At 45.2% G+C, this 24,569-nt stretch overlaps 1 protein-coding gene across 2 annotated transcripts in view; it reads right to left on the reverse strand.

The window, feature by feature from the left end:
• The window catches only part of CD38 (CD38 molecule), a 68,857-nt gene that overhangs the window by 33,076 nt on the left and 11,212 nt on the right, over positions 1-24,569 (reverse strand). Inside the window, exons 2-3 of one of the 2 annotated variants that reach the window (XM_075545023.1) lie at positions 15,968-16,121; positions 15,490-15,776 (exon numbers count right to left, since the gene is read on the reverse strand). In XM_075545023.1, the coding sequence (XP_075401138.1) occupies positions 15,490-15,776; positions 15,968-16,012 (332 nt within the window). In that variant the 5' untranslated portion in view covers positions 16,013-16,121. Of the gene's footprint in view, positions 1-15,489; positions 15,780-15,967; positions 16,122-24,569 lie in introns of both variants that reach the window. The other variant, XM_075545022.1, reaches the window with a different exon arrangement.

Here is a 24,569-nt window from a genome sequence, read left to right on the forward strand (position 1 = left end):
CAAAGTAAGCAAGCTGGACGCTGCTCTGGGACAATTCATAAGGTTTTCAATCATGGGCTCTTGGAAGGACATCACGCATCCCCTCTTCCCAGTCTGTCTTAATCTGGACGCTGCATTGGACCCTGAGCTCCGTGAGTGGCCCTGTTGGCGTCTGAAATACTGATGACATTGTTTCCAGCATCATAGTGCCGTGCATGTCACCACAGCACAAAACGTGGCAGGTGGGTGGCGGTTGCCTGGATTGGTTCCTAATATTTCCTGAACTACAAAGGCAAAGGGTTGAACTCTAGGGTCACGACACTGAAAGGAAACCAATGACCTCATTTGGCAACCTCATGACTCCCCTTTGTGGTTGACAAACAATAATAAAACCCGAGGGCCTCTACCCAGAAACATTAGAAACGAAGGCGTCCTGGTGGCATAATGGTTCCGCTTTGAGCTGCTCAGCACAAAGTCAGCGCTTCAGACCACCAGCTGCTTCAAGGCAGAAAGATGAGGCTTTCAACTCACATGAAGGGGTATAGTCTTGGACACCGACAGAGGCAGGTCTACCCTGTCCCTGCAGGGCCACTCTGAGTTGGAAGCGACCCAAGGGCAGTGTTTGGATTGGAGTCAGCTGCCCCAGGTGCTGACACCTGCTGAGAACCAAGTCTTCCAGCAGTCATCGGATGTGTTCCTTTCAGGCTATGCCGTCTGTCTATCCGGACTGAGATCTTGGCTATTCCGCTTACTAAGCTAGACCTTGAAAACCCTTCTATGGCTCAGTTTTATTAGCCATCTAGTAAGTGATGATCCTAGAAGGACAGAAAGAGGTGGAGTCTTGTGGATGTGAAGGACTACTAACTGAAACGTAAGAGGTTCAAATCCACCAGCGGCTCAGATGGAGAAAGATGAGGCTGTCTGCTCCCTATGTCTGCTCCCATCAAGACATAGGGTTTCCATGAGTTGCAATCCACTTGATGGTAATGGGTTTGCTTGGTTTTCGGCCATGTACCAACTGTAGACACATTTCAGAGATATGGCAGTTTCCATTTCCGGACCACCCCAATAAAGCAAGTATTTCAATCAAGGAATGCACACAAACATTTTTTACATTTCCCAGGAGCCTTCAGTGGACTGCCGGCCTTGGATGTATTCAACTGATCTCACATTCATTCAGCTCGGCAGCCACTCGCCTGTGGTCTTCCTCTTGGCTTTCCTGCTTCCTGTTCGAAACCTAACGCTCACATTCAACCCACGGACTTGAGCCAGATGAGACTCGCCCACTTCTACAACTGTGTGAGCCATTTCTTGATATAAATCTCTTTCTAGATACACATGCATACAAGTGTGTGGTAGTTAGATGATTTTTATGTTAACTTGCAGATGTATAAAAGTGTGGGAATGGGATCCAACATGTCAGTCAGGTCTCAGCCTGTTAGTGCTTCCTTGGGGGTGTGGCCCACTCACAAGGAGGACCGTGGGAACCTCCCTCTCTCTGCCCCTTTGCATGCCAGCTTGCTGACACCCTGAGAGTCAGTGCCCTGCCATGTCTCCCCCAATCTTGGATCCGCACGACTCTGCACCCACCGGCCTGTGATGGCCTGCGATGCATGCTGCATCATTTCAGGTGACTGCGTGAGTCTGAAGAGGGACTTGCGGGCTGCTGTCACTGGTTTTGCTTCTCTAGGGAACCTAGCCTAATACAGTGCGCAATAGCATTATGTCTAAAAGGCCAATGTGCGTACCTTCATTGTAAAATTCCTAAAATATACTAACCACCACCTGAAACGTAAGGAAGGACGTTGGACTGTATCGGGTTAGTAGAAGCTGCCCAATGGCACCACCTTTGAGCAGGTAGAACTAGGGCACTTTCCACGACTGCCATACCTTAGACAGCCCTCTCCTGCAGCGCAAGGGCATGGGTGGGGATCAGACAGCAGATACCACTGACCTTTCTAGAAACAGGCCCTGAAGCAAAGGCCAACATGCATGGAAGCAGCATCCCTCCTGTCTCCTCTGAGTTTTTCCCTTCTCTTGCTCCACCATCGCTTGCCTTCTAACTAGCCCTTCCTCATGGATGAGTCCATTCAGAGCTGCCCTTTCCCTGATGTCACAGGAGAGCCTCTAAGCCCAGCATACTCCACTCCGTCCTTCGTATAGAAATGTACCTCAGCCTTATGGGCTGACTTCCCTATCTCTAATCACAACATCAACTAGACCACGCCTTGAGGCCCCACTTCACTTCCCCTATTTCACTTCCTTTAGGCAATCATATGCATTTAAGACTCTGTAGACCACTCTGAGAACCACTGGTTGCTTAGGTGTTATGCACTGAGCTGCACTCTGCAAGGTCAGCAGTTTGAAACCACAAGTGGTTCCTCTGGAGAAAGATGGGATTTTCTACTCCCTAAAAATGACTGATTTCATAATATCTGGGTCAAGGTCCAGACTGCATATGGTATCCAACTAAAAAGAAGGGAGAAAAATAATAAGAAGAAGAAGATGCAAACAGCAATGGGGCCGAAAGACATCTTTCTCACGTCTCCCATGTCCTTAAGGACCACAGAGAGAGGAGAGAGAGAAGAAAGAAAAGATGAGGACATTAGGGGGAGCAGGGCAATAATCTACTTAGGGGGAGGGTATTGTTTATGTCTCCACAGGAAAGAGAGGGAGAGACCAGACCTCATTCCCGTGCTCCAAGCCTTGATGGCAACCTGCCTGCACAGAGCAGCTCATTAACAGAGAGGACTGCAAGGGCCTGCCCCAATCAGAGCTATGTTGACACCCACTTTCCCCAAGACTGTGCTACAGAGGACAGCACTGAAGATGCAGACTGGGGAAAGTGGCCGGTCTTTCCTGTCCACAGAAGAATAAACTAAGAGGAAGGGAGAGAGGAGAGAGAGAGAACCACATCCTGGCCCACCAAGCCTCAAGGGTGGCCCTCCTGCTGGGAGCAGCCAATACACAGAGAAGACCATAGGGCCGGCACCAGCTCAAGACATGTCTTCCCCTCACTGGCCTTACAGCAATATAGAGGACAACACTGGAGACACAGTGTGGGAAGTGTGTCTGGTCTGATCCCCCCACAGTGAGGTGAATCATGAAGGGACCATAACAGATCAGCAATGGGAGCAAAGTCACGAAGCCACTGAGGAATCTCGAAAATAGGCTTCTGACTTGGGGGGCAGTACTTGGTATCTCACCTGATCTGGTTGGGAGACGTTCACAAAGGTCATCAGATAGACCTGGAACAATATATGGACTTTCTTTCTCTCATACGTCTATCTATATAAAATAGGCAGGATTACCAATCCCGAGGAGAAACACTGGGACCAACAGTGGGCGGGGAGTCACATAGGAGAAAAGGAGGAGGAGAGAGGAAGCACTGAACCAATAAATTCAGTTGGGACAGGAGAACATCAAAGGATCTAAAATTGATGAAGAAGAGGGCATAGAGTGCCAGTGCTGTTTGATCAATTGTACTGTAACTGAGAGGGACTACGGAGAGCCGAATGAAGGGTGAATATGATGGGGGTGGGGGGCATGCAGGAGGAAAGTAAAAGGAACTAGAGGAGAGAACTAGGAGGTAAAAGTTTTACAAAAAGGTATAAATATAGACATATATATTAATATATAAAGATAGGAATATTGGGATATATATATATTTATGTGTTAAAACACTAAGGTAGCAGATGGACTTTGGGCCGCTGCTTAAGTCTTCCCTCAACACAAGAACACTTTGTTCTAGCAACATGGCACTATGTGATCCTCACCTTCCCACACGATCAGTGAAGATAAAATGGATTTATAAGCAAATGTGGTGAAGATAGCTGATGGTGTCTGGCTATTAAAAGATATAATATCTGGGGGTTTAAAGGCTTGAAGTTAAACAAATATCTACCATGCAGGCAAGCAACAAAGTCCACGTGGAAGAAGTACACCAGCGATCATGAAGTGTCGAGAGGACCAGGTATCAGAAGATCAAAAACAAGCAACATATCATTGTGAAGGAGAGTGGAGACCCAAAAGCCCATCTGTTTATAACTGGACATTGCTACAGAGAAGGGATACATGGAAGGGTGACTCATCCAGGATGCAGTGTCACTCTGATAAAACACACAACATTTTTCTAGTTCTTTAATGCTTCCTCTGCCCACTATCATGGACCAAGTTTGACCTCACAACTTCAGCTAGACCAGCATATGTACATAGGTACAGATACAAGCTTTCAACACGTAAAATCCAGGATAGAGAAACCCCTCATAAACAGTAATTAGAGTAACAATTCCATGCCCCCCTCGAAGGGAAAAAATAACAGAACTGTGGGTAAAGGAATCTATTGAAAAAAAGATAATGATATATAATTTATTCGGGGTTCAGGAGAGTAGTGGGGTTGGGAAGGGAGAGAGAAGCTGATATTAAAGGGCTCAAGTAGAAAGAAAATGTTTTGAAAATGATGATGGCAGCATCTGTACAAGTTGACTAGTATAATTGTTATGTGAATTGTTATAATATCTGTAAGAGTCCCCAATAAATTTTCAATTAAAAATAAAGAGTTACCATCTTGGAAAAATCACAGGGGAAGTTCTACTCTGTCCTATACACTATGTGTCAGTACTGACCCTATGGCAGTGAGTTTGTTTAGTTTTTTTTGTTTTAGTTTTTTTGAGACCACTGTGTTATACATTGAACTGCTAACCACAAGGTCAGTGGTTCAAACCCACTAGTCACATTGAGGGAGAAAGATGAAGTTATCTCCTCCCAAAGAAACTTAAAGTCTTAGAAATCCAAAGAGGCAATTCTATTCCAACCTATTGGGTTGATATGAGTCTGAATCCACTCGATGGGTTTGGGTCATGGTGCTGTAGCCACTTGTTTCTGTCTGGGAGCCCCAGAAGAAAAGACAGAATTGTGGAAAGCCTCAAGATCATAATACTATTGTGAGACCAAAAACACTACACAAGTAATTCCATCTTTATCCTCAATTCCCGAGAGATAACTCTGGAATTTCCTGGGCAACTGAGGGACCTCGGTTGTCTAAAAGAGCTCTGGTGGCACAGGGGTTAAAGCATTTAACTGCTAACTTAAAGGTCAGCAGTTCAAACCCACCAACCACTCTATGGGAGAAAGATATGGTTGTTTTATCCCATTAAGATTGGGAATGTACATATGTAAATATATTTATATAGGATGGTGGGGAGATAAATCTATGTGCATATATTTATAGGTTTAGCATTAAGGTAGCAGAAGGACATTGGGCTTCCACTCAAGTACTCCCTCAGTGGAAGAATGCTTTGTTCTATTAAATTGGCATTCCATGATGCACACCTCCCTGACACGATCGCTGAAGACAAATGTGTGCATAAGCAAATGTGGTGAAGAAAGCTGATGATGCCCAGCTATTAAAAGATATAGTGTCTGGGGTCTTAAAAACTTGCAGGTAAACAAGCAGCCATCTAGCTCAGAAGCAACAAAGTCCGCATGGAAGAAGCACACCAGCCTGTGTGACCATGAGGTGTAGAAGGGACCAGGTATCAGGCATCAAAAAACAAAAAATCATATCATTGTAAATAAGGCTGAGTGCAAATTGGAGAACCAAAACCCATCTCTAGGCAACTGGACATTCCCTTACAGAAGGGTTGCGGGAAGGAGATGAGTCAATCAGGGTGCAGTGTAGCAATAATGAAACATATAACTTTCTTCTAGTTCTTAAATGCTACCCCCCACCCCCATTATCATGATCCCAATTCTACCTTACAAATATGGCTAGACCAGAGGATGTACACTGGTGCAGATAGGAACTGGAAACACAAGGAAGCCAGGGAAGATGATTCCTTCAGGACCAGTGGTAAGAGTGGCGATATCGGGAAGGTGGGAGAGAAAGGGGGAACCGATTACAAGTATCTACATATAACCTCCTCCCTGGGGGATGGGCAACAGAAAAGTGGGTGAATGAATACATTGGACAGTGTAAGACATGACAAAACAATAATAATTTATAAATTACCAAGGGTTCATGAGGGAGTGGGGAGAGGAGGGAGTGGGAAAAACGGGGAGCTGATACCAAAGGTTCAAGTAGAAAGCAAATGCTTTGAGAATGATGACAACAAATGTACAAATGAGCTTGACACAATGGATGGATGGATTGTGATAAGAGTTGTACGACCCCCTAATAAAATGATTTAATAAAAAAAAAGATTGGAGCCTTGGAACTCTTATGGGGCAGATATACTCTATTCTATAGCATTGCTGAGTGGGAACTGACTCAATGGCAATGGAGTTAGTTTGGTTGATTATCTAAAACATCCATGCCCTGCACTGCTGGAGGACTCATACAAGGGAGTGAGAGATTGACAAGGCCACCAAGACCACCTGGTACCTGATATCATCTAACTTCAGGGAAGGGTGAGGGATGATTTCATAAATCCTACCTCTGCAAAATACTTCCATCATGAGTCTGAGAGAGCCAACAAAAGCTCTGAGCTTGGATATACCATGAGCTCCTTGGTTAGTGAAGCATGCTAACGCGCGTGGAATGGTAGTAAGCCCTTTGAGACACAGAGGCTTCACTTTGGGAATCCTATGTGCCTGTTCTTTGTGCCCATCCAAATTTACACTGGATGCTAGAATAAAGCTGTAGTCTTAAGGACAGTACCTTCTACGTGTCCCCTGAGTCCTTCCCACAATTCCTCAAACCCAAAGGAGTACTGGGAACCAGTAGCTTTAGAAGTGAAGGAGCCCGGCAGGCCTCTGAGCTAGCAGCCAACATGTACCTTTTTGAGGGACTGAAGGATTCTGTCCATTTACCTTATGAAATCTGTTCTCGCTCCACCTGTCTGTGGCCCTAGAAAGGAGTATTTGGTAGCTGCTATCAAACACAACAGAGAAAGAAAATGTGAAGTCTTGATTTGAGGATTATTATTATCATTCTTATTACCATCTATGTAGAAACTGGATAAAGAATAAGCAACCTTCCCAGAGCAGTAACATCTCATCTACCTCCTGGGTTTCTTTCAACAGCACAACACCCAGCAAGAGCATCTCCCTATTGAAATTCTTTCTGAAAGGAACAACTGTCATTGTGTTCACAAAGTTGCTGGGTGGAGTTAGGCCCACTTCTGACTTTCTGTGCATTGATCTGTCGCTCATGATAATTAGCAATGTCTTTCTTGTGCTATAAATACCTAAGTAGTGGGTTATGAATTGGGTTAATAACTGCAAGGTCAGTGTGGCAGTTATAAAATCTGGTGTCAATTTGAGGATTCAGAGTGAAGGGGTGGAGTCTAGGCAGTCATTCAGATCATAGCCAATGAGGCCTCTGTGTGGGCATGGCCTTCTCCTGAGGATTCTGGGAACTCCTGTACTCCTCCATGGAGATGGAAGACACTCTCTGCTCACTCCCTGAAAAACATCCTTGTGGAGAAGACACATGGAGAGAGGCTATTAGAGCCAGAGAAGCCATGTGGAGACTCCTGCCAGTGCTGAGATGCTTATGATGCCACTGGACCCACAAGACTTCCCACCCACTGACATGTGATCTTCCTGCATTTGGTGTCATTTCATGTGTTTTATGAGTGTGAAGAGAACTTTATAGACTGGTATCAGACATATGGGCTAATATTACACTTAGGGACTTGATCTGGACTGGGCAGGGTTGTTTTCTCAATATTCAACTGCTCTTGTATATAAAGCTCTTTCTTATACACATATGACAGTCTTCCTGGATTTGTTTCTCTATTAAATTCGGACTAACACAGTTAGCAATTCAAACCCACCAGTCACTCCAAAGGAGCAAAATAAAGATTTCTGCTCCTATAAAGATTTGCAGCCTTGAACATTCTAGGGGACAGTTCTTCACTGCCCTATAGGGTTGCTGTATGTCAGAATTGACTTAATGGCAGTAAGCTCGGATTCTTAGGAGCCTCTAGGTGGACACAAATGTTTAAACACTATTAGAGCTTAAATTCAGAGCACGAAGTTTGCAGGAGGATATGCTTTAAAGTGAAATGCCTAAATACATGTCAAGTCTCCAAATAGATTCAGCTTCCATTGAATTCTTTCTGACCATCGACCAGCAATGTGAAAAGCTTTGCCCTCAGGCAGAGTGTATTTGAAAACAGATTACTACCACTGCCCTAGCCAGTCCATGGAGGGCCAACCTTTTCCTCTGGCACTTGCTTGTATGGAAATTCAGGTACTTGGGTCACAGAGTCAAGAGTCATATCCTGACTTCTTTGGTCTCTGAACCAATCCTGTGAGCTTTTCTATTTAGAATAATGTATGTGTGCCAATAATAGTTTTATTCCCATTTCTGTAGTCTTGCCAGCAATGGTGATACATTGATTTGCCATCAATCCTGCTTCTGTGAATTTCTCTTGCACTCCCATGACCTACTCAAGCAGCCTTGTCTCTGTATATCGTTGTAGGCCGTGGTGGTTAGGAATTATGTCAACTGGACACTCCTGAATAAAGGTAGGGGTGGAGCTCACACTATCTATTACCTCACAGCCTGATGACACCTCTTTGATGTCATAAGTTTTTTGTTGGTTTGTTTTTGTATAAGAGAGAGAGACTGAGCAAAGTTGAGCTCTTGTTGGCTCTTCGCCATCTGCTGGAACTGGATCTTGTGTGGTTCCTAGGTCTCCTGTTATATTTCCATCCAATCCCAAGAGCTGTCGCCAACTTTGGCCCTCTGCACCCACCAACCTGTGCACCCTCCTCTCTCTGCTTTGCCATCTTGCTGACGTACCTATCTCTACAATTGTTTAAGCCATTTCTTGATATACATCTCTCTCCATATACAACACATATAAGCACGACTGGTTTTGCATCTCTAGAGGACCCAGCCTAACACAGATGGCAGTATGGCCTTGTGGTGATGGTCTCCCTCATCCAGATGAATTGTCTTTGTCATCTTTAAAACTTAGTAAAGGTGTTTCCATAAATTATATTTGGATTTGAGATCTCTTTCTCCCCTATAACAGCACTGAGCTACTAATAGAAAACTTGGCCGTTCAAATCTACCCACACGTGCCTCAGAAGAAAGATGTCCTTCTGAAATATCATAGCCATCTAAAATCCCTGGAGCACAGAATAGTCCAAAATGCACAGGGTCACCTTGAGTCAGAATCAACTGGACAGCAACTAGTTTCATTTGTTAAAATACTAATAAATAAAATCTAAGCTCACTGCCATTGAGTCAATACCAGTGCATACAGCTCATACCCATAGGACAGGGTAGAACTGTCCCTGTGAGTTTCCGAGACTGTAACTCTTTACAGGGGTAGAAATCTCTGTCTTTCTTCCTTGGAGTGGCTCCTGGTCATACTTCTTCCAAGACAGGCTTGTTTGTTCTTTTGGTAGCCCACAGTACTTTCAATGTCCTGGACCAGCACCATAGTTTAAATGCAGCTAGGAAATAGGACTCGTGTCTTGCGTCTTCTTGGAGTTTCCATGCCTATTACGGCACCAGTCACATGTCATGTCCTTGTGATTTATTGAATGCATTTTCTATTGCGTGGTAATGAATTTTACTGAATGGGCCCAACATTGAAGTGACTATGCCACCAGGCATCATCCGGAAATAGGAAGGGACGCCATAAGACCATTGGTAGAATTCCCACCTTCCATTCAGTTCCTAGCCAAGACACTTCTTGCACATCCAGCAATCAGTCTGTCAGTGGGTGCTTGTTTGCTGCTGATACTGAATAATGTCAGTATCTGGTACTACCAGTCTGAACTACCAGACAAAATGGGTTATCAAGGACACCCGGAAATCTACTTCTAAAAATCAGCCCTCCCTCCCCCTCCCCCCACCGCTCAAAAAATCCTTATGGTGTCAATGGAATGATCAACAAATAATCATGAGACGGTTGCCACGTCAGGCACCTTCTTGCATGGGGTCACCAGGATTGGGGGCCAACTTGATGGCAGCTAACCAATAACTGGTATCTTATACCCTGCTGCAGATACAGGCCAAGGCTAACAGTGCAGAAGCAATCACTTGCTCCTCGATGTCCCTTTCATCTTTGTACACACCCTGTGCTGTTGCAGAGCACAGTGCCCTGCGGAGCTCTCTCCCTGCAGAGGTCCTCCCTCATTGCACACTGGAAAGTTGTTGTGTTAGGTGCCTTCGGGATGGTTCCAACTCATAATGACCCTTTGTATAACAGAGTGACACGCTGCCAAGTCCTGCATTATCCTTAACAACCATTATCATGTGCAAGTTGCAGCTACCATGTCATATCTTACCAATAGCCTTCCTCTGTTTCACTACCCCTCCCCTTTGTCAAGCATGCTGTCTCTCCTGATAACACGTTCAAAGTACGTGGGACCAAGTCTCACCATCCTTGCCTGTAAAATGCTTACTGGTTGTACTTCTTCCAAGACAGGCTTGTTTGTTCTTTTGGTAGCCCACAGTACTTTCAATGTCCTGGACCAGCACCATAGTTCAAATGCAGCTAGGAAAGAGGACTCATGTCTTGCTTCTTCTTGGAGTTTCCATGCCTACTACGGCACCAGTCACATGTCATGTCCTTGTGTTTTATTGTATGCATTTGCTATTGTGGGCTAATGACTTTTACTGAATGGGCCCTGACATGGGAAACTTGAGGAATATTTTTAAAAAGAAAGACAGGTTAGTTGGCTTCTGAGCAATCTTTCCAGAAATATTAAAGAGGAAGGAGAATCAAAAGTAACTTGTAGAATGAAAATGAAAGAAGTAGAAAAGACACTAAACATGGGCCCAGACATGTTCATCAGGAAATAAGATTGATGGAGAATTTTCTCTTTTTTTTACCTATTCATCTATTTATTCATTTAACAGTAATTTATTGAGTGCCTATGAGCTCTTAAACACAGGACTAGACACTGGGGCCACTACAGTAAATAAAACAGATCTCAAACCAAGCTCACTGTCATCCAGTAAATTCCATCAGAGGAATTTTCTGTGATTAATTCTCTCATTATTCATGTTGGAGCTCAACCAGTGTGGTGCATCTATTAGGTGATTATAATATGTCAATCAGCATTCTCAATAGCTAGGGGATACAGAGATGAACAAAGCACTCTTTCTCTCCCAGGACTCCTACTAGTCCAGGAATGGATAGAACTGTCCAAGAAATGCCGAATGCTGACCCTAAGCTCTCGCTTATATAGCCAGCAGTTTAATTACCATCGCCATCATATATGGGGTGGCCCCCACTGTGAGAAGATTTGTGCATCAGAAGCTGCACCAACCAGATGCTCTGGGTGCTGACTCTTCATCCCTATTCCTGCACATTCCCTACATTCTATTGTCGTTGGCACACGGTACCATGTGATGCCACTGTGCTACAGTGAGTTTGACCTAAAGCTCCGTTCACCCCAAACCACCAGACACTCACTCCTACCAGAATGATAAGCAAACCGCCCTGGACAGTCAAATAAAGATAGAGGGAGGGAGGCACATTTGTCTCAAAGAAGGCAATTATGTTTCTGTCGGCAGCAGAGCAGGACGAAAAACCTCCCATTGGGAAGAAATGCTTCACAATGCTTATACAGAATATGCCTGGGGAGAACATGGCTGGTACTAAGTTCTTATGTGGACACTCTGACTTAGCTTCTCTGCAGCCCTTGGTGGCCCAGGCTGAGTGCTATAGACTACTGGGGCTCTAGACTCTGCTCTTTGGAGGAGCATGACAGCCTTCATAGAACACCCCAGGAGGACTCGGTGTGGAAACCCCATAAAGTAAACGGGGCATTATGTCAAACTCGCCTGGATGTAAGGCAGAAACCCCTTAGTGATAGAAGAAACCATTGGCTGCTACCCCAAGAGCATAGAACTGGCAGGCATTAAGCTTTGGTTTGAATCTCTTGCCTTGAGGTTGCCCCATGAATGATGAATTCCCATATAGTTACTATATTATGCCTCTGCTTCATTATGATTGCAGGCATGACTCTGCTACTGTGAATGAAATTATAGAAAGGTTTGCCCTATCACCAACCCCCATTGTTTGTGTAAATAGTGTCCAATCACTTAAGAGTTTAATCTGTACAAGTCAACAAGTGATGCATTGTGGTTCATAGCTGGCCTATACTCATAATTGCCTTTATTTCTCGACCGTGTGCTAAATTCTATACCATTGGCTAAATTAATGACATTCTCAATAGAATCATTCATGAGGTTTTTCGAAGCTACTTCCTCTGAAGTGTGGAGGCAAGCCCTTCTGCGTTACCTGTTCTTACTCTGGAAGCGCTGCTAAAACCTGTTCTCTTTGGATGACGCTGCTGGCCTTTGAAATACCAGTGACAATGCTTCCACCATCACAGCAACACACAATCCACCACAGTACAACAAACTAACAGAAAAGTGGTGGCTTTTTAACAACCAGCAATATGCAGATGACATAATTTTGCTTGCTGAAATTCAGGAGGCCTTGGAGCCCTTGCTGAGGCAGATCAAGAATCTCATCCTTCAGAGCGGATTAGGACTCAGTGTACAGAAGACAAAGCCCTCACAACTGGACCAAGAGGTCACATCATGATAAAATTGTTGTTTCCCTTAAAAAAAAAGAGAATACGTGAAGGGGAAATAGACATGGATTAAGCCTCTTGGTGAATGCCCTCTGACCACAGATGAGGGATATGTTATTAAGCAGCATGCATCAGAAAGTGGATTTTTGCAGATGCAGTTAGGTTAAAATTGTCACTTTGTCATTTAATCTCCCTTTTGACTCATTTGTTCTAGTTTTTTAATACTTTCTGATTTCTTTTTTTATTGAGGTTTTATCTGTTTGACTTTGTTATTGTTGTTATTTTTGTTTTTCTGCATTCGAAATCCAATAGGCAAGTCTAGAGAGTTAGTAACTGGACTAATGGTTTCTTGGGAGTATGGCAGAGGAGGCTAAGGGAGATGGGAAGGTAGTAATGATGAGTACAAGCTTGAAGAAAATATTCCGAAACTGATTGTGGTCATGATTGTACAACTCTTCCTGATGAGGTTGAACTAGTGAATTGTATGATATGTGAACATGTGCCAATAATATATATTTTTTAAAGCTACAGCCTCAGGAACCCAGAAAGGCAGTTCTGTCTATGCTATCCTATAGGGTTGCTATGAGTTGGATTTGACTCTATGGCAGTGACTTTGGGTGTTCGGGTGGGGGGCCGTGGGGCGGCTCAGACAGAAATATTCAGGGAAAGGTGGAAACAGAAACAGGATTGCTCTTCTGCATCACCCTTTGAAACCAGACTTTTTTGCCGTTGGTATTATCAGCTGCAGAAGCTAATGGAACTCTCACTGTCTAGTTTCAATGGAGTACTCAATTCTCCATAAACACAAACCACTCACAGGGATGCTGGGGGATCTTTTCTCCAGAACAATCTGGAAATGAAACCTCCAGTATTTACTGCTGGAACACCCCCTGAAGATTCCAGGGAGGTGGTGCCGTTCCTCCCTCATCTGCTCCATTGGGCAATTGATGGGGTGGGTTTGGGCAGGAGCAACAGCAAAATCTCTCTCTCAGGGTGCCAAATCAGCTTCCCCTCCCAGGCTGCCTCTTTGTCAGCTTTTTCTAACTTTACAAACAACTTCACAATGAGGCAAAACTAAGTCATGGAAGTAGAGATCAAAATGGCCTCACTCGGAGTGAGTTTGTAGAGAACGGGCTTGAGGATTAAAGCCCCACGGGAACACAGGCAGTTTTCATTCGGTTGTCATTGTTGTTAGGCGCCAGAGCCCGTTCAGACCAGAGTGACCCTGTGTCCAACTGAAGTAACCACTGTCCTATCTTGTGCCGTCCTCCCAATTGCTCTTCTGCTTGAGCCTATTGTTGCAGCCACTGTGTCCATCCATCTCATTGACAGCCTTCCTCTCTTGTACCGCCCACTGCTTTACCACGCACGATGTCCTTTCCTAACATGTCCAAAGTACATAAAATGAAATCTCAGCATCCTTGCCTACAAGGAACATTCTGGTTGAACTTCTCCCCAAACATCTGTTTCCCTCGGCTACTAGTGTTAGAGAAAAGTACACCTGACTCAAGCCAGAATAGTTTCAATGGCCTCGCGTGCATGTGACCGGGGGACATTGAATGGGAAGATAAAGAAAAATGGATGCATGCAAGTGGCGGTGCTAGAGAGCATTGAAAGCACCAGGCACTGCCAAAAGAACAAGCAAGCCTGTCTTGCAAGGAGTGTAACCTGAATGCTCCTGCGAAGTGAGAGATGGCCAGAGTTGGTCGTAGGTACTTTGGACGTGTCAGGGGAGGGCAGCATGCTTGGCACAATGGAGGGGCAGTGAAAAAGAGGAAGGCCCTTGACAAGACGGCTTAACACAGTGCAACAATGTTAAGCTGCAACAGTGAGCTTGAACTTGAGAACATGGTGAACATAGCGCAGGACAAGGCAGTGCTCATCCTATTGCACATGGGGTTACTATGGGTCTGGCTTGACTAGCTGGGACCCAGCTACCACTAACCTAAAAGTTGACTGTCTGAATCCACCCAGCAGTGAGGAAGGAAAGATCTGGCAACTTGAAGACCAACTTTAAAAAAGGATTTTGGTTGCTCCCCAGAGAAACCGTACAAAGTGAAGACGTGACTTGTTCCATTAGGCAGATCAGCTTGTTAATCAATGTCTGATTTCCTACCAACCTTTAGAAACACCACCCAGATTAGAGTGTGGAACCCTGGGAGCCCCACCCAGCCAACTTCAGGTGTTCCGGTCGAATTACTCCTTTGGCTTTCAAGGTTACGATCTTTTGATGCTGTTTGTCAGCTCTGTCATCCTAGTGCCTCTGTGTGGGTTCCCGCGGGCAACATTTCAGCAATGAATGCAACATGAGCAGCCCGGGGGACACAGTGGTCACAGGTTGGGCTGTTATCCCCAAGGTCAACCTTTAGAATCCACCAGCTGCTCTGCAGGAGAAAGCCAGGGTTCCTTACTCCCCTCAGGAGTTCCAGTCTTGGGACTTGATGGCAGTGAGTGAGGTTTTCTCACAGGCAGGAAAACCAGGTGCAGCGCACTTGACTCCTCCACACAGAAGATGTCTAAGTCTGAATTAATATTGTGACCATTTTTCTGTTGGGGTGAGGATCTTGGGGTCAGAGGGTTCTGGAAAGGTTCCATAAACGAATCTGGGTGGTGTTTCTAAAGGTCTGCAGGAAATTAGACATTTAATAATGAGCAGATCCGCCTAAAGGAACAAGCCACATCTTAACTTTTTAAGTGTGTGTGTGTGTGTGTGTGTGTGTGTGTTGTTTACAGTGAGTTTACTGGTCCCAGGCGGCAGCCCTGCAGCTGGGCCGAACCGGGTCCTCTAGGAAGTGGGCGTGTTAGCTCAGGGACCAAGCTAGGGGCTCAAGCCAGTTGCGCGCTGAACCAACAGCGTACCGGGTGGCTCCCCTCCTCCAAGTCCCCCATCCCCATGTGTGGTTCTGGCCTGAGGGCCGCCTATCCCGTGCCAGGGGTGCAGGGGTGCCCAGCACAGCCCAGTCCTCTCTCGGAGCCTCCCCGAGCCCCACTCACCGCAGCTCGGGTCGCTTCAACCGCGTGTAGGTGAAGCATCTCCCCAGGATGATCTCGGAAATACTGTCGGTGGTGCCAGAACCCTGCCAGTGCAAAAGCTGCTGGCGCTGGCTCCGCCGCCACAAGATTCCCGCCACCAGGGTGACGATGACCACCAGGACCAGGAGGGCTAAGCTGATGAGCAGGATGAGCCTGCGCCGGCGCCGCCGCTGCCCCGAGGAGCTTTCGGAGGGGGAGGCGCGGGCTCCCGCGGGGTCGCCGCTGCCCAGCAGAGGAGGGCCTTTCTCCTGCTGGATGGAGAGAGAGAGAGAGAGAGAGCAGAGGGGGGAGCTAGGTTCACAAAGGGCACCACCGCCTTTCCTTTGCCCATCCTCCCTGCTCCCCCAAGTGCCCGCCTGAGCCTGCCGGACCCAGAAAAGTTGACAGCTCTTAAAGGACTTCTAGGAGAACGGCTAGGCTAGGAGAACGGCAGCCCTACCTCCTCCGTTCTAGGCTCCGAGGCAGACAGATCCAGACCTTCCATGTTCAGCCACCACTAGCAACCCTCTGCAAACATCCGGCGGGGACTCCGGGCCTCTCGACTTTGGCAAGGCTGCAGTTGACTTCTCGGTCACAGGGTCACCGCCTGCTCTCTGCAAAGTGGCAGCGCGCAGTGAAGGAAGGAAAGGATGGGCAGGACCGGGATTCCTTCTGAGGGTTGCCTTGACAGCGACCCACTGGGATCAATCCAACTGCTCCCCACGGGGTTTAATTGCTGTAATCTTTCAAGAAACAGCTCACTGGGGTTTCCAGAAAACCACCTGCTGAATTTTAGATTCCAGCCTTTAGATTACCAACCCAGTGCAAACCGCTCACAGCGCCCAGTCCACCCCACCCTCTTCTCACCGCACCCCAACCTTTCTGGAAAGCCCAGAGCTGTTCTCATAGGGTGGTGAGACCTTGGTGTTTCCTGGGGGCAAGAGGAAGAGAAAGAGAGAGTCGCTGGACCATCAAAACACACCCGCTGCCATCAAGTCGATGCCAACTCACAGCGACCCTTTAGGACCCTTTGCCCCTGTGCGTTCCCAAGACTGAAACTGTTTACTGGAGTAGAAAGCCCCATCTTTCTCCCAAGGAGCAGCTGGGGGTTTTGAACTGGGGACCTTTCTAATCACAGTCTAATGTGTAACCATGACACCACCCTTGATTTAACCAGATAAATATTGATTGGTATTTCGTCTTTGTACTCCATCCCAGGTCCAAGTACATTGCTAAAAGTAGACTTCTCTCATCCGAGGGCAGGAGCTCTGATGTTTGGAAAGGTGTTACCAACCGGCCCTCACAGAACTGACTAAGAAGGCAAGTTTCCCAACACCCATCCGGTTGTAGTTGAGGATCTAGTTTAACTTATTTTTCTGATTAATGTGTAGTCAGCTGTGGCTTGGGGAATCCAGCTTTTAGGTCTTCCTCTTGTTAAATGTAATACATGCTTGAGAAAGTAAAACCTATGTACACAACTACCCAGCTGCCATCGAATCAGTTCTGACTTACAGACCTCAATGGGAAGCACCGGGGTTCTGAGGCTGTAAGTCTCTACTGAAGGACTTAGCTCTCCCTCAGAGTGGCTGGGGCACTGACTGCTAGTAGTCCAACGCTTCCATCACTGTGGCCGCAGAGGTTCTCAGGAAAATCTGCATGGTTGTTAGGTGCTGCGGAGTCAGTTCTAACTCATAGCATCCCCTGCCCCAGGGGACAAAACACTCCCGCTCCTGTATCACCCTCACAATTAGTGTTACGCTTGAGTCCGTTGCTGAAGCCACTTATCAAGGGTCTTCCTTTTCTTTGATGTCCCTCTGCTGGGCCAAGCAGGGTGTCCTTTTCCAAGGACTGGTCTCTCCTGATAACATGTCTAAAGCACATGAGCTGAAGGTCGCCTCTGAAAAGCATTCTGGTTGTACTTCTTCCAAGATAGATTTGTGTCTTCTTCTGGCAGGCAGTTCATGATACCTTCTATCCTCTTCACCAGGACCACAATTCAGATGCATCCATTCCTCATCGGTCTTCTAAAGACACTGTGAACGCACTGCTCAATGACGTCACGTTGAGGACTAAGGTACACCTGACCCACACCGCAGTATTTTCCGTCACCTCCAATGCATGTGAAAGTTAGATATTGAATCAAGAAGTAAAACCTGTAAGAATCCCAAATAGTTATGCTTCCGCTAAGTCGCTGATGTGTGACCATTGCCCCTTTGTTTTTCTCTCTCTGCAAGTTAGAAGCTCCACTACAAATGACAAGCATCGATGTGGCCTTAGGGAAGACCACGATTGCACAAAAGCTTCCCCTCCGCCCCAGCTCAGCTTGGCAAGAAGAGATTTGGGGAAAGACACCTACATGTGTTGAGTGTCGGTTTACTCAACTGTAAAATGGGCAAGTGCACGCCTACTCACCAGCTTGACTTGGAGATTAATTGAGGCCAAATGCCCAACTAGGATGTCGTTATTGTTAGGTGCCATCGAGTTGGCTCCAACCCATAGTGATCGTATGCACAACACAATGAAACACTGCACAGTCCTGTGCCAGCCGCACAAGTGTTCCTATGTCTGAGTCCGTTGATGCCGCCACCGTGTCAGTTCATCTCATTGAGGGTCTTCCTCTTTTTTGCTGCCCTTCCACGTTAGCAAGCATAGCGAACTTCTCCAGGGACTTGTCTCTCCTGAAAACATGCCCAAAGACGCCTTGCTATCCTTGCCTGTAAGGAGCACTCTGGCTTTGCTTCTTCCAACACAAATTGGTTTGTCTTTTTGGCTATCCATGGTATTTTCAATAGTCTTCTCTAGCCCTACAATTCAAGTGCATTTATTCTTCTTCCATCTTCCTTATGCAATGTCCAACTTTCACATGCATATGAGGCAATGGAGAATACCATGGATTGGGTCAGGCACGCCTTAGTCCTCAAAGTAACATCCTTGCTCTTCAATACTCTAGAGAGGTCTTAAGCAACAGATCACCTAATGCAATACAATCTAGCATAGGAGAGGCATTTGACTTATTGTAATATTGATATTATGGGGTTATGTGCATATAGTTATAATCATCATAGTTATAATACACAAAGGATATAAGAATCACATTCTTACATTTATGTTCTTTGCAGAATTCCACAATAGCAACAACAAAAAAAATAGAAACACACCAGAGGCATAGTGTGGGAATTGAACCCGATCTGATCACGCTACACCGAGGCAAAACACTAAGGGGGGTGCAAAAGAACAGCAAGGGAAAAGAGCAGCGAGGTCCCCAAGGAATGCTGAAGGTTGACTTGGGGTCCAGGGTGTGGTGCCCCAACAGACTGGACTGGAAAACACTCCTAAAGGCCAACAAATGATCCTTGAACTAACTACAAGCTTTTCTTTCTTGTTGTGTTTTGTTTTTTGTCATTGGTTTGTTGTTGTTGTTTTGTTGTATATTGTTGCTTCATTTTCTCTGTCTTGTTTGTGTGCATGTTATTATTTCCACAGGTCTGTCGAAATAAGATAGGCTGGATGAACAATCTGGAGGAGAAAACAACAGGACCGATAGTTCTAGGGGGGGACATGGGAGAGGGGGAAGTGGGGGGAAAGGAAGTGGTGTTAACAAACCCAGGGACAAGGGAACAACAAGTGATCCAAATTGGTGGTGAGGAGAGTGTGGGAGGCCTGGTGGGACATGATCAAGGGTAATATAACAAAGAGGAATTGCTAAAACCCTGGTGGGGACTGAGCATGATAGTGGGACAGGAGGAAAGTCAAGGGAAATAGAGGAAAGAGCTGGGAGGCAAAGGGCATTTATAGAGGTCTAGATAAAGACGTGTATATATGCAAATATATTTATATATGAGGATGGGGAAATAGATCTATGTGCATATATTTATAGGTTTAGCATTAAGGTAGCAGAAGGACATTGGGCCTCCACTCAAGTACTCCCTCAGTGCAAGAATGCTTTCTTTTATTAAATTGGCATTCTATGATGCTCACCTTCCCAACACAACCACTGGAGACAAAGCTGGTGAATAAGAAAATGTGGTGAAGAAAGCTGATGGTGCCCAGCTATCAAAAGATATAGTGTCTTGGATCTTAAAGGCTTGGAGGTAAACAAGCGGCTCTTTAGCTCAGAAGCAACAAAGCCCACATGGAAGAAGCACACCAGCCTGTGTGATCACGAGGTGCCGAAGGGATCAGATATCAGGCATCAAAGAACAAAAAATCATATCATTGTGTGTTCACTTCCCTGATACGATTGCTGAAGACAAGGCAGGTGAATAAGCAAATGTGGTGAAGAAAGCTGATGGTGTCTGGCTATCAAAAGATATAGCATCTAGGGTCTTAAAAGTTTGAAGGTAAACAAGAGGCCATCTAGCTCAGAAGCAACAAAGCCCACATGGAGGAAGCACACCAGCCTGTGAGATCATGAGATGTTGAAGGGATCAAGTATCAGGCATCATGAGAACAAAAAAAATCTTACCATAGTGAATTAGGGGGTGGTGATGTGGAGTGGAGACCCAAAGCCCATTTGTAGGTCACTGGAGATGCCCTTGCTTAGGGGTCTCAGGGAGGAGACGAGCCAGCTAGGGTGCAATGTAGCAACAATGAAAAATACAACTTTCTTCTAGTTCCTAAATGCTTCCTCCCCACCCCAACCATTATCATGATCCCAAATCTACCTTGCAAGTCTGGCTACACCAGAAGATGGACACTGGTACAGATAGGAACCATAATCACAGCGAATCCAGGGTAGATGATCCCTTCAGGACCAGTGGTGTGAGTGGCGATACTGGGAACATAGAGGGAGGGTGAGTTGGAAAGGGGGCCCACGATTACAAGGATCTACATGTGATCTCCTCCCTGGGGGATGGACAACAGAAAAGAGGGTGAAGGGAGGCATCGGACTGGGCAAGACATGGCAAAATAGTAATTTAGAAATTATCAAGGGCTCATGAGGGTGGGGTAAGCGGGGAGGGAGGGGAAAAGTGAGGACCTGATGCCAGGGGCTTAAGTGGAGAGCAAATGTTTTGAGAATGATGAGGGCAATGAATGTACAGTTGTGCTTTACACAATTGATGTATGTATGGATCATGGTAAGAGTTTTATGAGCCCCTAATAAAATGATTAAAAAACAACAGAAACAACCTAATGGCCCATCAACAGATGAATAGCTAAATACATTGAGGAACACACATACAATATCATCTATACAACTCTAATGGTTGTATAGAAAAGCACAAATCACCCTATGGATCTGAATGACATTTCTGTGAAATAAGTCATTTACAAAAGAACAAATATTGGATGGTCCCAGTATTGGATGGTATTTAAGAACTGAAGAATCGATGCACACAGAAAACAACAGTCTTTGGTGGTTACAGAGACTTGCTCGAACATAACTTGGACATACTATCAGAAGAGAAGAGTCCCTGGAGAAGGATGGCATACTTGATAAAGTAGTAGAGCAGCAACAACAGAGGAAGCCCTCAGCAAGATGGATTGACACAGCGGCTACAACAATGGGCTCAAGCATAACAACAATTGTGAGGATGGTGCAGCACCAGGCAGTCTCTTGTTCTGTTGTGCATGGGATTGTTATGAGTCAAAATCGTCTTGAGGGCCCCAAACAATAACAACATCGACAACAACAACAACAGGGATAGGAGGGGGAAGGGAAATCAATCTCTCCATAGATTGTAATTGTTGTTGTTTTTAGGTGCCATTGAGTCGGTCCTGACTGATAGAGACTCTATGTACAATGGAAAGAAACACTGCCCAGTCATGCACCGTCTTCATAATTGGCCTTATGTGTGAGCCTATGGTTGGAGTCACTGTGTCAGTCTAGATTACCAAAAGTCTTCCTCTTTATCACTCACCTTATATGATACCAAGAATGATGTCCTTTTCCAGGTACCAGTCTCTCCTGATAACATTCTAAAGTACATGAGACGAAGTCTCACCATTGTTGCCTTTAAGGAGCATCCTGGCTGCACTGCTTCCAAGAGAGATTCTTTGTTGTTGTTGTTGCTGTTGTTCTTTTGGCAGTTCATGATATTTTCAAGATGCCTCACCAGCATCATGATTCAAATGCATCAATTCTTCAGTCTTCCTTATTCGATGCCCGTGCAGATGAGGCCATTTAAGATGTCATAGCTTGGTTTAGGTGCACCTAAGTCTTAAAGTAACATCCTTGTTGTTCAACACTTTCAGGAAGTCTTGCACAGCACATTTACCTAATGCAGTGTGTCACTTGATTTCTTCATTGCTGCTTCCATGAGCATTGAGTTTGGATCCAGGCCAGAGGAAAGCCTTGAGAACTTCAATCTCTGTATGAATATAGGAAGGTAGTGGGAGAAAGACGAGGCTGTCTGCCCCCATAAAGTCTCACTTAAATCTCTGTATGACTATAGGACGGTAGTGGGAGAAAGATGAGGCTGTCTGCTCCCATAAAGTCTCATAAACTCTATGGGCAGTCCAATTCCATCCCATAGGTTGCCTTGAGTTGAAAATGAATCAATGGTAGGGGGGGGTTGGCTTTGAATTATAGGAAAGTATCTGTAAGTACATGCACACATGTACCTAGATGTAGCTGTAGATATAGGTGTATACATGTTTGTGTGCTGCTGCATATATCTCCATATATGTAATAAGCACGTGGGGGGACAGTTGCAGACACCCCCTACACATATTTAAACAAAGGACGGAGTTGTTTTACTGGGTTAAGAGACTCAGGACTATAGTTTTGGGGACCAACTTGGTCAATTGGCATAACATAGTTCATAAAGATAATTTTCTACACCTTAATTTAGTAAGTAGTGTCTGGAGTCTTAAAACCTTGTGGATAGCCCTCTAAGACACAAACCATCTATGACATAACCAGAAAACCTAGATATACCACTATCAACTATTCTGACCAGGGGCTATATAAGGTCCCAGGTAGAATGAGCCAAAAAATGTAGAACAAAATTTAAATTCTAAAAGAAAAAAAAATCCAGACTTACTGGGCTGATAGAGACTAGAGGAATCCCCAAGATTATAGCCCTCATGGTCCCTTTGACCTTGAAACAGAAGCAACTCCTAGAGGTCACATTGGAGCCAAATCATAGATTGGCCTATAAAATAAACAATATCACCTGTGAGTTCCCTTTAAAAATTAACTACAGAGGATCAACTTATACTTAAAAGCCAACACTAGAAGACAAAGGAACTAGGGGGATGCTAGGTCAATGGAAATAAAACAAGCACAATGGAAACCGTGGGAACAATGACACATCATGAAAACTGTAACTAATGTCATGGAACAAATGGTATAAATATTGTCAAGTGGGAACCTAATTTGTACACAAGACTAGTAGCCCACCCAAACAGAAATATACACACACAGTTTTAATGGCATATTCTAGTGTCCATTCACTGAACAACTACTAAGGACTCACATGCAGCAGACACTGTCTGCATTCTGAGGATGCAGAAGTATCTGGCCTGGGGAAGCCCACTGCAGAGAAGCAGGTCAGAGCTCAGGCTGTGTGGTGAGGCAGACCAGGGTGCGGGGAGCCACCTGGACAGTAGCAAAACTCCTCTGATAGTTAGCACCCTCTCATAGAATAGCCTCAAATCTACCTGTGAGCAGCTTGGGAATTAGCCTGTGGAACTAGGCCCAGGATATAGCATAGGGGCTGGCCTTTAGCAAGCATTCATCATTTATGTACTAATTTTGCAAAGGTGTTGTGATAAGCAGGAGAGATCATTAAGAGTCACAGTGGTTCTCAAGAAAGCGCTGAGCAGATCGTGGTGTATTCACAGATTAGGTTGTACAAGGGAAAGCAAGATTTGCAGAAAGGAGAGGAAACGTTTGAACCGCAGGAGGTACAAAACTGGGTACTGAGATGACTGGCTGGTGGACCAGAAAGGAAAACACATCCAGGTCCCACTGATAGTGGAAACACTGGTCTTACAACTCCATTTTCCAGCTTCTTTTTCCTTTGGTAAAATTTAGGGTCATGATTTCATGGGACATCCCATTTAATTGGACCAATAAATCATTTCATGCTTCAGTTCTGCCGTCTCGTTTGTTGAATAGTCCCTGGGGTCTAAAAGTTTGCAACAGCTATCCAAGGTGCAAACATTAGCCCCTGTTCACCTGGAGCAACACAGGATGATGGAGAGCCAGGAGGAGGAAGAGGAAATGAATGCGCAGTCAACGGCCTCCATGAACAACTGCCTCCTTTGCCGTGAGTCTAGGACAACTAGATGGTGTCTGGCTACCGTTTCTGAACATTTTGCGCAAAGATTCGTTGGAAGGATCCTGATCAAAGTGGGAAACTGCAGAGGAGTACTTTAAATTTTCAGGGAATACAGACTTTCTAGAACCAGGGTAAGTGGATGAACTCCTGAAACGCATGTCCATAAACCATACCCCAAAAGTAGCCCTGAATTTAACCAGTAAAGATCAGCCAAACAATAGATGAACGCAACCAGTCAAGGATACCTGCCGTCAGCATTATCCTCCTTTAAGATCTATCTGTATGAGATCAACTCAACAACAGCAATTCAAAAGATGGCAATGAGTTCATAGGGGAAGAACAATTCTGAATAGGAGAATGAAAATGGCCATGCAATTTGAAAGATATAATCAGTGTCGCAGAATTGTACACGGAGAAATTGTTGGATTTGTATGTGCTCTTCTTTGGTAATGAGACAGATGAGCACGAACCACTGTAAGGCCATCTTGTTCACTGCTGAATGACCTGCCTCCTTCCCCCTCCTGTCTCAGAAAACTCCACTAGTGATTGATTTTAAAATGCATTCATATGTTCTCGAGATCAGAACATGGTCATTAATAATATTGTTCTTTTTGACGTAGTAACCAGGGTATTAGTATTTTCATTTTGTTAACCAGGATGTTATCATCAATGCTGTACCCTGTAACATTCACTAACTCTAAAGAATAAGAACGTTAATGTTGCTTTCTGCTTCCGTCCATGCTTGCTTAAGTCCTAGACGAATGATAAATGAACTTTTGCCTTTAAAGATGGACAGGAACGTGCACTCAGGACTGCAGTCAAAGAGTCGCTTTT

This window comes from Tenrec ecaudatus, chromosome 3 (assembly GCF_050624435.1).
Source record: "Tenrec ecaudatus isolate mTenEca1 chromosome 3, mTenEca1.hap1, whole genome shotgun sequence".
NCBI lineage: Eukaryota > Metazoa > Chordata > Mammalia > Afrosoricida > Tenrecidae > Tenrec > Tenrec ecaudatus.